At 45.6% G+C, this 14,736-nt stretch overlaps 6 protein-coding genes across 8 annotated transcripts; 3 read left to right on the top strand and 3 right to left on the bottom strand.

The window, feature by feature from the left end:
- The first annotated feature begins 346 nt into the window (after nucleotides 1-346).
- LOC108062397 (probable protein disulfide-isomerase ER-60) lies at nucleotides 347-1,984 on the top strand. The gene is made up of 3 exons (XM_017149053.3): nucleotides 347-1,683; nucleotides 1,738-1,885; nucleotides 1,943-1,984. Exon 1 carries the CDS (start codon nucleotides 417-419, stop codon nucleotides 1,347-1,349), a length of 933 nt encoding a protein of 310 aa, XP_017004542.2. The 5' UTR covers nucleotides 347-416; the 3' UTR covers nucleotides 1,350-1,683; nucleotides 1,738-1,885; nucleotides 1,943-1,984.
- Nucleotides 1,985-2,212: 228 nt separating this feature from the next.
- Nucleotides 2,213-3,429, top strand: Mettl4 (Methyltransferase like 4). Its single transcript, XM_044394182.2, has one exon. The coding sequence runs from the start codon at nucleotides 2,213-2,215 to the stop codon at nucleotides 3,263-3,265; it is 1,053 nt and encodes a 350-aa protein (XP_044250117.1). The 3' UTR covers nucleotides 3,266-3,429.
- Nucleotides 3,430-3,452: 23 nt separating this feature from the next.
- Nucleotides 3,453-6,300, bottom strand: CCT3 (chaperonin containing TCP1 subunit 3). The gene is made up of 4 exons (XM_017149051.3): nucleotides 6,207-6,300; nucleotides 6,087-6,148; nucleotides 5,514-6,013; nucleotides 3,453-4,728 (listed from the first exon to the last, which is right to left on the bottom strand). Exons 1-4 carry the CDS (start codon nucleotides 6,238-6,240, stop codon nucleotides 3,690-3,692), a joined length of 1,635 nt encoding a protein of 544 aa, XP_017004540.1. The 5' UTR covers nucleotides 6,241-6,300; the 3' UTR covers nucleotides 3,453-3,689.
- On the top strand, nucleotides 5,933-9,003 carry LOC108062408 (G-patch domain and KOW motifs-containing protein). 3 transcript variants are annotated; one of them, XM_070217948.1, is made up of 4 exons: nucleotides 5,933-6,071; nucleotides 7,080-7,231; nucleotides 7,287-8,008; nucleotides 8,066-9,003. In XM_070217948.1, exons 2-4 carry the CDS (start codon nucleotides 7,095-7,097, stop codon nucleotides 8,884-8,886), a joined length of 1,680 nt encoding a protein of 559 aa, XP_070074049.1. In that variant the 5' UTR covers nucleotides 5,933-6,071; nucleotides 7,080-7,094; the 3' UTR covers nucleotides 8,887-9,003. The 3 variants fall into 3 exon arrangements, with proteins under 3 accessions (XP_070074049.1, XP_070074048.1, XP_070074047.1); XM_070217947.1 differs by lacking the exon at nucleotides 5,933-6,071 and adding an exon at nucleotides 6,185-6,323; XM_070217946.1 differs by lacking the exon at nucleotides 5,933-6,071 and adding an exon at nucleotides 6,226-6,362.
- Arl6IP1 (ADP-ribosylation factor-like 6 interacting protein 1) lies at nucleotides 8,887-10,229 on the bottom strand. Its single transcript, XM_017149076.3, has 3 exons — nucleotides 10,038-10,229; nucleotides 9,559-9,924; nucleotides 8,887-9,497 (listed from the first exon to the last, which is right to left on the bottom strand). Exons 1-3 carry the CDS (start codon nucleotides 10,059-10,061, stop codon nucleotides 9,294-9,296), a joined length of 594 nt encoding a protein of 197 aa, XP_017004565.2. The 5' UTR covers nucleotides 10,062-10,229; the 3' UTR covers nucleotides 8,887-9,293.
- A 1,233-nt stretch (nucleotides 10,230-11,462) lies between these two features.
- Nucleotides 11,463-14,241, bottom strand: nonA-l (nonA-like). The gene has a single exon (XM_070216684.1). It carries the CDS (start codon nucleotides 14,142-14,144, stop codon nucleotides 11,871-11,873), a length of 2,274 nt encoding a protein of 757 aa, XP_070072785.1. The 5' UTR covers nucleotides 14,145-14,241; the 3' UTR covers nucleotides 11,463-11,870.
- Nucleotides 14,242-14,736: the final 495 nt, after the last annotated feature.

The following is a 14,736-nucleotide window of genomic DNA, read 5'->3' as shown; positions in this document are numbered from 1 at the left end:
GATGCTTTTCTAAAAAAGAATTGGGTTCTACACTTTATGCGTCCTTCGACTATACATTGCCTTCAGATTTATCACGCATACGTACTGTTGTCATATATCAAAAGATAAATGTAATTATTTAGTTAACGTAGATTTCAACCAAGCATTTGTAGTTTCCCTCCATTATTTTAACAATTATTTCATGGAAATCATTAAGTATTTGTCAACTAGAAATGGAAAATTAATTTTATTGGTCTTAAATTTAATTTTAAAAAAGTATAAAATTGTTTTTTTAAGTTGAGCGGTTACCCACATGTTCTATCGATATTTTAACAAATTAAACCCACCTCTAGAGATAAACAAATATTATGACTAACCAGATGGTGAGTCAGTTAACCGGCTGATTTCATTTGTAGGAGCAACCTAATTCAGTGACCATGTCGCGATATTACTGCGGCTACAACCCGGCGCCTCCGAACTTCACAACCTTCTTTCCGGAAAAGTATAAGGACCGACTGCAGCGTCTTCCCAACTTTGGAAAGTTGCGACAGACCTGGGAAATCCACAAGAGACCCACACTCGTAATGCTCCATGTCTTTGCCGATGATTTTGGAGCTCTGGAAAAGTATGTGGAAATGGTCTACCAACTAGCTGCTCCACAAGTTCTGAGTGCCGAGATGGACTTTTACGTCGACGATATGTGGCAGTCTTATATCTTTAATGAGGAGGATTTTAGCTTCTTTCGTGACGACGATGGTTTCTCCGTGGATTCATTCCCACTCATCTACGCCATTGGTTCGACTGGTGAAGTGTTCTTCTTTGGTGATTTCGCTGGTCCAAAATTGCCCAATCTGGAGAGCCTAAGGGATTTCTGTGAAGAGGTGATAGGGGGGAATGTAAAGGAACCCACCACCAAGGAGTCAAAGGTGGAGGAAATCAGCTTGGACAGTTGGAACGAACTTCTGTATGCCTCCGATGAAGATATAGCTATATGTTTCTACAACTCTCTGCAGGATGGCACAGAGGTTAATAAAAGGCTAATGATAAATCTGGATAGGCTGGGCGATAGACTGAAACAGGAGTCGGTGCGACTGTATAAGATGGATATACATGAAGTAAGTGTCCCCAAAAAGTTCAATGTAGAATCTTCGCCCGCCTTCTTCGTCCTGCAAGGAACGCAAAGACATAATCCTCTTCGGTGCAAATATGAGCTGGGCATTTGGACGATGCTGAGATTTGTAGCAGAAAATTCCACGGAGGAGCTTAATTACTACAACCGTCGCGGACATCTGAGACTCCATGCGAATTTGCTTACCCATATGAGAGATTATTTTGATTTAAGCCACAACCAAAGTGGTTGTTTTTTGTGAAGGAATGTTTAGTATTGTATAATATTTGTGATAAATCCACGAGTAAGAGATAAACTATATAGAGGTAATATCTTAATTAAATCCCAGGATTTTATTGTCACTCAGAAGTTCTTTAAACAACAACCAAATTAATAAAATGTGTAAAAAAGTATCAAGACGCAAAAATTCAATTTATATTCTCATTTTTCTGGCTGTGGCTATCCCTTTATCCATTTTTATCTCTCAAGATTATTCAGTCCCGCTTGAAATATATAAATATGTCGTGTCGTATGGACTTCTACTTTTGTGGGTGCTTCTCCTTTTACCATCCATGTACTTCATCTATAAGAAGAAGGTAATTTTTCACATATCAAATTTGTTGAGTATTAATTATAGCTTTAACTCGCAGAAATATTTTCGATTTTTGGTGCCATATGCGATCATATGGCTAATTCTAAGTTCTTTATTATTTACTTATTACATCCTAAATGCCTATGATATTTTGGATTACATCTATTTTCAAAAAAACCTAAGATTCCTCACCTCTATGATGGCAGGTAAAGTAGAAAAACGGCTCACCTGAGATTATCAAATAATAGTAGTTTGCCATCTAGGCGGTGCACTGATTGGGTTTATGGTTCCAGTCAGTTATTATATTTATTTGAAGAAAAAAGACGAAAATGAAGAATGATTTCTCTAGGCATAAATATACCAAATTTTTAGTAAATGAGAGCTAAAGCAAAGGTTTTAACGTGGGTAAAAAATGGACAAAATAAATTTAAAAATATAAAAATATATTTTGTATTTTTGGCGCTCTGAAAAACTATCGATAGGAACAGGGATGATTGGTAGATACAAAATATCTTACAATTTAATTTTGGAATATGTTAAATTTACAAAAGAAGGTTGAAGATACAAAACTCGCAGTGTTCTTGGACCACAGGAAGCTAATAAACGAAGCATATGGCGAATTCCAGCTCAGGCCTGAGCTCTTCCATTTTCAGGCCAAGAAGACGCACCAGGAAAATGAGGGAACCAAGTCCAGGAAGCGCAAGAGGAAACCCAGCGAGGAAGAGCTGGTATCTTTGGAAGATTTGAAGATGGTAAATGGATATCTAGAGCTTCTGCCAAAGGCTCTTGAAGAACAGGAAACTCCAACGATGGAGAGGCACTGGGAAGACGCCTACGAACTGCCCCAACTCCATGGAGCCAACGAAAGCGGACGGATGCAGCAGTTCCAGGGACCAAGCGGCGTATACTTGATTCCCAATCGATCCCGATTCTACAACCACAATGTGGAGAATCTGACGGCTCTGCTGCACCAACTCCTGCCCACCTACGATCTCATCGTGCTGGATCCTCCGTGGCGGAATAAGTACATCCGCCGGTTGAAGAAAACCAAGCAGGAGCTGGGCTACTCGATGCTGAGCAATGACCAACTGTCGCTCATCCCGCTCTCCAGGCTCACCCACTCCCGCTCCCTGGTGGCCATCTGGTGCACCAATTCAACGCTTCATCAGTTGGCCCTGGAGCAACAGCTACTGCCCAGCTGGCACCTGAGATTGCTGCACAAGCTCCGATGGTACAAACTCAGCACAGATCATAAACTGATTGCTCCTCCGCAAGCGGATCTCACCCAGAAACAGCCCTACGAAATGCTCTACTTGGCTTGTCGCTCTGATGCTCCAGAGGATTTCGGGAAGGATATCCAAAGGACCGAGCTGCTCCTCAGTGTGCCCAGCATTGTGCACTCCCACAAGCCACCACTGCTGTCCTGGCTTGGGGATTACCTCCAGTTGGATGGGGATCAGGAGGAACCCAACTGCTTGGAGCTGTTTGCCCGCTTTCTGCATCCCCACTTCACTTCAATTGGCTTGGAGGTTCTCAAACTGATGGACGAAAGGCTTTATGTTGTGGATGAGGCAAAAAAATGCTGACAGAAAGTCGAAAATTAGTTGAGCTTAACAACTAATTACATTTGTAAAATGTTTTCATGTATTTCAATATTTATAAAAGTTTTTACAAATGTACCGAGGGACACAAAATGTTTAGTTTTCGTAAATTATACTGAAATAATTCCACTCGAAGCATGCCGCAAATCAAAATGTAATTTAAACAATGCAATTATGAGTTTTAACAATTTTATTTGTGTACTGTTAATGAGAGCAAATGCAGCAGAATTTGTGTGTGTAGGCGGCCCGCGGATGCGTTTCCTCCTCGCAGAGAAGCCAGCATTGCCTGGCCCAAGCTAAATGTTAAACATTTGGGGTGGCGTGTGTGGGTTTTGTTTCTTTTTTGTGTGTTAAATTAAGTATTAAAGGATAGTAAGCATTATTAATACACGTGGTTGATCGCAGGCTACTACTCCTGACCCTGGGCCATGGCGGCCGGGTTGGTGGGCTCGTTGCCGCCGCGTTTCTTCGATCCCGAGACGATGTCGTCGATGCGCAGCAGCAGGATGGCCGTCTCGACGGCGGTCTTGTAGGTCTGCAGCTTGACGGCCAGCGGCTCCCAGATGTTCTTGACGTTCATGTCCACAATCTCGCCGGTCTCGCCGTCAATTCCCCAGGCGCAGACGCCCTCGCCGGTGTGGGAGGCGTGCTTGGCGCGCAGGGCGGTCAGGGCACGGATCGTGTTGGCTCCGCAGTTCTGGGCCAGCGTGCGCGGTATGATCTCCAGGGCGTGGGCCACCGCCGTGTAGGGTCCCTTGACCTGCTTGCGCGTCAGCAGCTGGGAGGCGGCCATCTCGACGGCTCCGCCGCCGGCCACCAGGCGCGGCTCCAGCACCAAGTTGCGGGCCACGTGCAGGGCGTCCTGCAGGTTGCGCTCCGTCTCGTTCAGAATGTCCTTGCTGGCGCCGCGCAGCAGAATGGTGCAGGCCTTGGGCTCCTTGCACTCCGTCACGAACGTGAAGTACTCGTCGCCGATCTTCTTCACCTCGAACAGGCCGGCGCCCGTGCCCACATCCTTCTCGGTCAGCTCCTCGGTGCGATTAACGATGGTGGCACCGCAGGCGCGAGCAATGCGCAGATTGTCGGTCTTGCGCAGACGACGGATGGCCGTGATGCCGGCCTTCAGCAAATAGTGCTGGGCGAGATCGGAGACACCCTTCTCGGTGAAGACCAGATCCGGCTTCACGGCAATGATGTCCGCGCAGATGCGCTGCACAAACTCCTCCTCGATCTGCAGCATGCGGGTGAAGTCCTGCTCCCCGATGATCTCCACGTTGGTCTGGCTCTCGCCCTTCTTGTACTCCAGCGAGCAGTCGAGCAGCACGATGCGGGGATTCTCGATGTGGCGGCGCATCTTGGCGTGCGTCACGTCCTTGTTGATCATCACGCCCTTCAGCACGCACGACTCCTCGATGGCGCCGCCGGGAATCTTCTCCACCTTGGCATAGCTATGGGAAAATGTAACAATTTAATTTAAACGAATATGGTATTTCTTCAAATAAACAATAAATAATAAAAAAAAAAAATAAATAAAAAATAAAAAAAAATAAATAGGAATTAATGAAAAAATTAAATTTCTTGAGGAAATATATTCGATTATCTCCACTAATAGGACTTTTTAAATTCATTGGATATTTGAAAAAATTAAAAAAAAATAATAAAAAATACAGTTATTTTATATTATAGTTTTTGGCTTTATTGACTAAGTATTTTAAAGCAACTGATAAAAAATATCAGGGTTCGTAAATATCACATATCACACTTTGGTTTTATTTTCCTCATTTTTCCCTCACAAAATTTTAAAAATGAGGAAAATGTTTTGAGTAGAAAGCAGTATAAAACAGTTGGGATTTTTATCAGAAAAATATTAAATATTCATCAGCCCTGCTTGGTTACTCCTAATTTTATTGTGACAAATATCACCGCCCTATGTTGAAATTATTTTATTTGAGCAAAATTACAGATTGTGAGGGATTTTTTACGGACCCTGAATAATATTAAAATAACGTTCTACTGCAAAACATTTAACCACAATTAAAAAAGTAAAATCAATTATAAAAAATTGTAAAATCTTCAGCAAAATTTTAAATAGATTTTAAAATAAATAAATTTTAATATGGAAAATTAAAAAAATTATTCAAGCCCTTATCTACAGAAATCATCCCAAAAATTGGTTTAAAAAACTAGTAATATTTTATAACTCTGTCAAGTTACATAGATCTTCCCAACTTACCGCTTGATGTCAACCTCCAGACGACCGTTCTCGCTCAGCGTCACCGTCTCGACGGCGTCCAGGGCGATCTTGACGGCCAGGTCGGACCACTTGCCGATGAACTTGGTGCCCACGCAGGCCTTGACCACGTCGGCCATCTTGGCCTTGTCCTTGACGTCCAGCGTGATGCTCAGCTGCGACTGCAGGTGGCCGACGATGTCCTCGAGGGCCTCGCGGTAGGCGCGGATGATCACGGTGGGGTGGATCTGTTGCTGGAGGAAGGGCTCGGCGGCGGCCAGCATCTCGCCGGCCAGGACGATGACCGAGGTGGTGCCGTCGCCCACCTCCTCGTCCTGTGTGCGGGCGATCTCGATCATGCTCTTGGCCGCCGGATGCTGCACGGTGATCTCGCGCAGGATGGCGTTGCCGTCGTTGGTCATCACGATGCCGCCCATGGGGTCCATCAGCATCTTCAGCATGGCCTGGGGCCCCAGGCAGGTGCGTATCACATCGGCGATGGCCTGGAAAAGGGGGTTTTAATCAGCAGATGGCCGGCGGAGCACGAGAAAACCCAGACATGTGAGTCATGCATACCTTTCCGGCTTGGATGTTCTCCAACTGCACTTTGCGGCCCGATTCTCTCTTTGTGTTTTGACCTGCCGGCGAGGAATTCGATTGGAAATGGGCTCTGCGCGGTGCAAATTTCATACTCACTCAACACGAGTATTGGCTGCTGTCCACCGAACATCTTTCTGGCTGTTTAATTTATTTCTGCGTGAAAACAATTGAACTCGTGCTGGCGCTGCCGCTGTTCGAAAGAGAATGAGTGAGGTTAGGCCCGCCGATGACACACTGCGCGTATTCGAGAAGGTTCGATAGAAAACTGGGCGAACCGGCTCTTATTTTACTTCTCTTGCGTCCTGCTCTTAATTTGCATTAATTTTTCACTTACTTTGTGCTAATTAGCTTAATACTTTACGAGTTTAATTCAAATTCTTTACAATTCGAAGCAGCAGCTCTTTCGAGTATCGATAGCTTCAAACAATAGGTTTACACTAGGCCGCTTTTGCTATCGATGTCACGGAGTTGAAGGTGCGGGGAACGGTGATCAGTGACTTTGTTACAAAATTAAATACGGATCGATATCCATTGAACAATTTTTAAATTTTGATCTACATATTTTAATTTTTATTAATGAATACTATTGCAATACTTTTTTTTTTAATTATTAAAACGTACACATGCTAAAAAGTGTGTTATTCAATTGGCATTGAGTATCAAAATAAAACCAAAATGATTGACAGTTTTTAAAAAACATCAACAGTATTAAATATATCCTTTTTTTAAAGAAAATTATTAATCCTTATTAACTATCGTTATTACTTAAAAGCTTATTTATCGATTTCGAAACCTGGTAGTGTGAATAAACTATAAAAATGAGATGCGATAGTTTGAACGCGGTGAAAACGCGCCGAATTACCGATATCGATAGTTCTTCATAAAACAGCTGATTCGCTATTTGTTTACGATCAATTTCGGCGTCTTTTTCCATTTATTATTATTATTTGTTGTTAATCCTTTAACTAGTTAAAAAACAAAGCCATGGACGCCAAAAAGATATCTTTTGGCTTCAGTAAATTGGCCAAGAAGCCGAATATCCTACCGAGCAAGCAACCAAAAGAGGAAAGCAAAGTGGAACTGATAAAATGTTTGGAGGGAAACGAAATCATGCCGGTGGAGTAAGTTAAATTGCAATTATTTATTTTAACTATTTTATAATAAGGTTATTTTTAGGGAAAAAGTGCAGGCCGCCCCGCTGACCATCCAAATGATCGGAATGCAGAAGACTTCGTCCGCTTTGGCAAGTTTGATGAGGCGACGAGCGGTTCTGCTGGGCGAGGAGGAACTTGACCCAGAGGAGGTGACTCCAGCGGCCCAATCCATTGCGGAGGTCACCGCAGGCGGTGCTACGGAAAGCCTGGAACAGCGGGCAGCTCGGGAGTTGATATCAGCCAGCCAAAATAATGCTGACGAAGGCCTCGATGGTCAGAAACTCGTTCTGCCCGCCGTAAAAGCGGACGAACTGCCTCTCGATGGCGCCAAGGAGGCCACACTCGATGACTACGACAACATTCCCATCCAGCAGTTTGGCCTGGCCATGCTGCGCGGCATGGGTTGGGTGGATCCGCCGCCAAAAAAGAAGGGTTCGGGGCCAATTGACGATGCGCCCTTCCTGCGACCCAAGGGCATGGGTTTGGGCGCTGACAAAGCACTCAAACCCAAGGCACTGCTGGTGCAGCCGGAGAAAAACGAAGTGCTGGAGATCAAGAAGCAGGCCTACGTGCGCATCCTGGGCGGCAAACAGAAGGATCAGTATGGCCAAATCCAAGGATTCGATGATCATGCAGGCAGAGTCATTGTTAAAATGGCCATTGGTGGTAACAAGGAGGCGTTCAATGAGTTTCTCTGCCAGCCAGTGTCGAAAAAGGAGTACGCCCAGTATGGAAAGTGCATAAGTAAGTCGTATATTTTGTATAAACTTAAGCAATTGTAACATTATTTTATATTTTCAGACTCTGCCAAGTACGACGAGTATAAGAAACATGAAAATGAGCACGGCCAGATCATTGTGAAGGAGGAGAAGCCAACAGAGTGGAGGGAAAGAGACCGCCGGGACGGAGATCAAGATCGCAAGAGTTATAAGTCGGAGGAACAGAGATCTGGCAAAGACGAGTATCGCAGGAGATACAAGGAAGAAGACAAAAGGTCTTACAAGGAAGAAGATAAAAGGTCTTACAAGGAAGAAGATAAAAGGTCTTACAAGATTGAAGACAAAAAGTCGTACAAGGAAGAAGATCGCAGGAAATACGAGGACGATAGCCGGAAAGCATACAGGCCACACAAGGAAGAGGCCAAATCCTACAAGGAAGAAGGTCGGGACAGAAAGAAATATGTACAGGACTCGCGAAGCAGTAGCTCCACCACATCTAGGCGGGAGGAGCGTCGACGTTCGCCGAGTCCCAGCAGCAGAAGTTCCTCTAAAAGTAAGCGCGAGGAGCGTGACAGGCGGAGTTCACAGAGTCCCAGGAACAGCAGAAGACCGAAGAGCAGCTCGGACGAGGCAGACGACACGGGCGAGTCCACCGAAAGCGACTCGGACTCCGCCTACGAGCGAAGGAAGCACAAGAAAAAGTCATCCAGCCGCAAGTCCAGAAAGCACTCGAAAAAGTCCAAAAGTAAATCGAAGAAGGCGGACCACGACGACTCCAGTTTGGAGAGCGATAACAGCTCGAATGAAAACCACCGTCGACATCCCAGCAAGCACAAAAAGAAGACCAAGAAGAGCAAGCACGTGAGATCCCGCACGCGGTCTAGATCGAGGGACCGCAAGTGATTTGATCTATTCAGTTGAAATCTTTATTTAAATATAGTTCAATAGACGCTTAAGTTCTTTTGTATCTTACTTGGGATTATCATAAATTTCAATTAACTCACAAAATAATCACAAAAATGTCTTGTCTTTTGTTGCGCGTTCTTTTTCTCTCTCTCTCCGATCGCCTCGCTTCGAGATTCCTTCGGTCTTACATGTTACAAACTTATAGTAGGAGATGTGATGGGGCCACGACGGGATTTGCTAGATATCCGTTGAGAATACTTATCCTTTACGATATTCATAGTTTCAAATTCAATGCTCGAGTGTGTGTATTTAGTGATGCGATGAGTGCATAATGGCAAGTAGATGACTTAGGCTTTTATAATATTTTTTGGTCAAATGGTGGTGAGTGTATGTGGGTGATTTCTTTACTGCAGCTTCCTCTTGCCGCACTGGATCTTCTCGTTGATGATCTTCGAGGCCTTCTGGGTGACGGCCTTGAAGACGTCCTTGTTCTGCAGCCCCGGCCACATGGCAATGAGCAGGGTGGCCAGATACATGAGCAGCAGATTGTTGAAGATGGCTCCAATCCAGGCGAGAGCGAGGAGACCCAGGCTAATGACGATCACAAACTGGGAGGAGTATACAATTTTAACTTAAGTACTTGAATAAATACTTCTGGGATCCCCTTACCACTGTGGATTTCCGCTCCTTGAAGAGGTAGTCGTACCATAAGACCATGTTGCTCTTGACGGCGCACACCTGGCCGCAAACGTCCTCGAACTTGGCCTCCTGGTCGCCATCCCAGTTGACGCCGCCGAAGAGCAGACGCGATACCGTGGGGAACACATAGTCCAGTAAGAGGGTGATGAGTCCGAGGAGCGACAGCAGGGTGATTAGGGAGAGGTCCAGCCACCAGAGGAGCAAGTAAAGGACGCTGGTTGCTCCGAAGACCACTCCAGCGTAGTACTGCTTCTCCCAGGTGAGCACGCCGTAGGCTCCCACGATGGCCGTTCGGAAGGGCTCCAAGTCGTGCTTCAGCTTGTTGAGGGCTCGTTTCTATGGGGAAAAGTTGGAAATATTGGAAATTTCATCTCCCTGATTTACCGCACAATGGCGACGCCGTTTTCCGGCCGGAAAGCTTTTTTGTGCAATTTGGGCCCCTCGCTCACCTGGTCAACCTGCGATGCTGCCATCTTGTCTTGGGCTTTCCTTTGTCTGTAGTTTAAGGCCGAGGTTCGGATTCGCTTCGGTTCCCTGTAATGTAATTAAAGCCAAGCCAAAGGTGTTGCTTTCGGTTTGAGCGAAAAATCAATTTTCCTAGGCTGAGTTTTTTTCTATCGATTGAGAGGCGTTATTTTGTCTCAGTCTATCGGTGCCTATCGATAGTTTTCAAGTGTGACCGGAATTCGCAATTTCAAAAATCACAGTTTGACCGTAGTGTCCAATTTGAAAAAAGTTCAAACTTGGGGTTGATTTGTTTTTTAACACAGGACTTTGTTTTTGAAAGAAACTTGGGGATCAAAAGCGTTTAAAATCATATTTTTTTTTAGTTATATAAATAAATTTTAAAATGTTTATTATTAAACATATCCAAGTTTTTATTAAAAGAGTCATTTCTGTTATAAAATCTTAGAAACGAATGCCAAATATATGCTTTTGCAAAGAAATTAAATTTATAGAAAAACCCGCATTTCAAGTTAGATAAATCGTTTTTGCTTTTGTGAGCTAATCAAGACAAATCAAAGGCAGCCATGTGTTTTGTTAGTTAATCAAACCCCGCAATTGCAACTTTTCCGCTTTTCAAAAAACAACCAACAAACGCAATATTTATTTTAGGAAGTAAATTCAAATTTAGGCTCGAGTTCTTTCGTTGAAATAGGGAGTAAGGCCCCTGAATTTAAATTTGATAAAATAAAGCCTTTTTAATCTGAAGAGTTTGGCTATTTTTTTTTATTGCTATTGATTGAATTTTTAAATTAAACAATTTAAACGGCAATTACACCAATTTTCTTTTGCTCAAAATTACATCTTTTATTGCGATTTTCCTCGCTAAAATCTCGTATCGATTTCAACTGTAATTGAACTCACAGCAAATAGAGATAATAGTCGTTGAACTGTCCTGAATATAATTGAGTAATTATGGTGGTGGGTGGATGCGGGGATGTGACAATAGATTACTCCTGTGGTCATGAACCAAATTAAATTTTGTGTTTGAACAATTGATTACATGTTGACGTAATATATGGACGGTCTCTGGGGACTCAAGAAATAACGATGTGGGTTGTCCTTATTCTTTACAGCCTTAAACTTCTTCAATAAAAATCGAAGCTGCTAGGATTTTATAAGTTTTGAGGGATACATTTACAAAATGCATTTTTCCCTGTTTACTAAGAGCTACAAAAGACAGTGAAATTATTGAGTATCCGTTTTTATTAAAAATAATTCAGTAGACATAGTATAATTACTAAATACATTGAAATATAGACGAACCTTCTGGGCGTGTTGTTACTCCAAAAATAAGTAAAACCACCCTTTTCATTTTCCAATACGTTTGCTAGACCCCTATGCTGAACTCTCCACCGAATAAAAAGTAATTTCAGTCATATCCTTCATATATTTAATTTGAATGATAGACAAAAGTAATCTTGTTACTGGAGATAGTCACTACATGTATCTAAAATTATCGTTATGATTAAATAGATGTAATGGTTAAAAGATGAATGGGAATTTTTAAGTGTTCTTCTTCGCATGCCTTTTGCGTTTGGATTGTGTGTGTTCTTAAGGTTTCTTTGTCATTTCCTTATTATAACTTCATGGTGGATTCCTGGCTGAGACCGATAGACGAATATTATATAGTTCAAAATATGACATCAAATGATATTATACGTGTGTGTGCATATTCATGTTGTTCACTCGCAGCCGAGCGAAATGTCAAATGTAAAGCATAATCGGATGAGATTACGTTTATATTTTATCATTAAGTGGGTAGTTGGGTTCAGTGTCTAAAAGCGTCGGCGTCCCCAAGGGGCGTTATTTCCGCCCACATTGCTGCCGCGCTGATTTCCGCCGGCTCCGAACTCAAAGCCGTCTAGCTTGTCCTGACCTCCGGGACCCGAGTTGCTTCCTCCCACCATGGTGGAGTTGTTGTTGCTGTTGTTGTTCCGGAAAACCTCAAACGGCGAGTCGGGCCCAAAGTTGTCGAATCCGCTATTGCTGCCGCCACCGCCGCCGAATCCCTCCTGCTGATCAAGCAGCGAGTTGAGTTGCTGGGCCTGCATCAGCAGGGCGTTCTCCTGCTGGCGAATCCGCATGTCCTCCTCCTGGCGTATCATATGGCTCTGCATCTCGCCCTGGTGACGACGCATCGTCTCCTCCTCGCGCTTGCGCATCTCCTCGGCCTGCTTCTCGCGCATCTCCCACTCGAGCTTCTTGCGCTCGTTGTCCACCTCGCGCTTCCGCAGCTCCTGGCGCAGCAGCTCCGTTTCCTGCTCATAGCGGGCATACTCCATCTGGGCCTCCAGCTTGTCCTCCTCCATCTTGAGCTCCCGCTTGAGGGCGTCCTGCTTGCTCTTGAACAGCCCGTGCAGCTGCTTCCAGCGCGAACCGTACTCGTGCTCGAACGAGTTCATGTCGGCAAAGCGCGGCCCCACGCTGCGCTCCTGGCAGAAATCGGGCATTTTCTTGTTCAGCGCCTTCTCGGGCAGCCCGTCATTGTCGTCGTTCACCTCCATGGGCTCCACCAGACACGGACGCAGCGAGGAGGTGAGAAAGAAGCACTTCTCGTTGCACAAACGCAGACAGGCGCTGGCCGAGGACTTCTTGGCGAACTCCACGATGCCCTCGCCGGTGTGCTTGCCGCGATCGTCCACAGTGATGCTGGCCCGCTCGATGGGCCCGAAGATCTCGAAGGACTGGTAGAGCAGCTCGTTGGACACGAACTGGTTGAGGTTGCTCACGCGCAGAATGGTGGCATTGGGTGCGAATCGCACGCGCAGCTGGCGACCCTTGCGCAGCGAGCCATCCAAGGCGCGCTTGGCCTTCTCGGCATTCGGATGGTAGTCGACCTTCAGGAATGTAAAGTTCTTCTCCAGGTTCGAGAAGATCTCGGAGATCTCGCCGTACGGCTTGAACATTTCGCGCAGCTCGTCGTCGGTGATGTCGCCGGTCAGGTTGCCCACATACAGGCGATTGCGTCCCGAAAACTTGGTCTCGGTGGGCACCTCAATGGGCGGCAGCTCGTGGGTGGGTCCTCCAATGCTGCGCAGTCGCTGGGCAATGAAGAAGTCCTCGCCGCCGCCGCGCTGACCACCGCCGCCGCCGCCCATCATGGTGTTGTTCATGCCTCCTTGGCCTCCGGAGCGGTTGCCGCGATTGCCGCCGCGCTGCTGTTGGTTTCCGCCTCCTCCACCGCCGATGGTTTGATTTTGGCCACCACCGCCGCGTCCTCGGAAGCCTTGATTGCCTCCCTGGTTGCCACCACCCTGGTTTCCGCCGCCCAGATTGCCACCTTGATTGCCGCCGCCCTGATTGCCCTGGTTGGCATTCTGGTTGGGCTGGTTCTGGCGTCCTCCGAAGCCCTGTCCTTGCCGGCCCTGGTTACCTGGTCCTCCTTGGTTTCCCTGGCTGCCTTGATCACCTTGGCTAGCATTCTGGTTGGCTCCTCCGCCGCCGCGTCCTCTGAAGCCTTGTCCTCCTTGGTTTCCCTGGCCGCCTTGATTGCCCGGTCCTCCTTGGTCGCCTTGGTTCTGGTTGGGATTCTGATTTGGGCCGCGTCCTCGGAAGCCCTGTCCTTGGTTACCTGGATTGCCTTGATTGCCCTGACCCTGGCCGGCATTCTGATTCGGCTGCACTGGATTGGCAGCGGCGGGTTCATTGTTCTTTGCGGGCACATTGCCCGCAGCCGGCGGCTTTGGTGATTCGTTCGTCGGCTTCTGATTTGCATTATTGGCACCCTGGAAACCCTGCCGGTTTTGATTTTGGTTGCCTCCGCGATTGCCGCGATTCCCGGTGAAACCGCCGCGGCCACCGCCTCCTGCGGGACCACCACCACCACCACCACCGCCGCCGGCTACTCCACCACCACCTCCTCCTCCTCCGCCGTTCTGGGTGTTCGGCCCGAATCGTGGCTTTTTTTCAACAGGATTACCGTCGCTCGCGGCATTTTGCTTCGGGGCCGTGTGCTTGCCGAGATTCTTATTGGCCAGATTGCCCCTCTGCTGGCGCTGGGGCAACGGCGAGGCGTTGTTCGAATTATTTAGCTTAACCGCACCTTCCATTGCACAAAAAAAAATTCCCTTTTTTTCAGATTAAAATGCTCTATGCCCGAAAAACACCGATGGAAGTGTTGCCAGGTAGAAAAAAGTTCCGAATCTTAGAGCAGGCACTCCAGTCGATAACTGGATACTATCGATGTTTGCGGAAATTGGGTAGTATCGATGTTTTGCTACCAACCATCGATTAATTTGAGTAGAATTGTCAAGCTATTCTTCTTTTAAAATTAAAGTTTTAAAAATTCCTACTTTACTATTAGAAACAGAATAATCTTTAGGCCTGGCAACACTGTAGTTAGACCCGAATATTCCAAAAATACCTCTGTCAAAATAGTGTCGATGGTTAACGTCTATATTGGAACAATGGAGCTATAAATAAAGTAGCTGAGACCTGGTTTTTAGGAGTTTGCTAAAATATAAAAATTGAATTAGTAATCCAATAAATTTCATAATAAAACCCCCAATATTATACCATGTTTCATATTCCACCGTTTTGAGTTGCACAAGTTTGGCGCCTTTCAAAAAATCCCCCAAATTCAAAATTCGGTTACCAAAGAACAATCACCCCAGTTTATTTATAGTTAGTTTTAAAGTTTTA

Source organism: Drosophila takahashii, chromosome 3R, assembly GCF_030179915.1.
Source record: "Drosophila takahashii strain IR98-3 E-12201 chromosome 3R, DtakHiC1v2, whole genome shotgun sequence".
Classification (NCBI taxonomy): domain Eukaryota; kingdom Metazoa; phylum Arthropoda; class Insecta; order Diptera; family Drosophilidae; genus Drosophila; species Drosophila takahashii.
The sequence above is the reverse complement of the archived record's forward strand: the minus strand, read 5'-3'. Positions and strand labels throughout refer to the sequence as shown.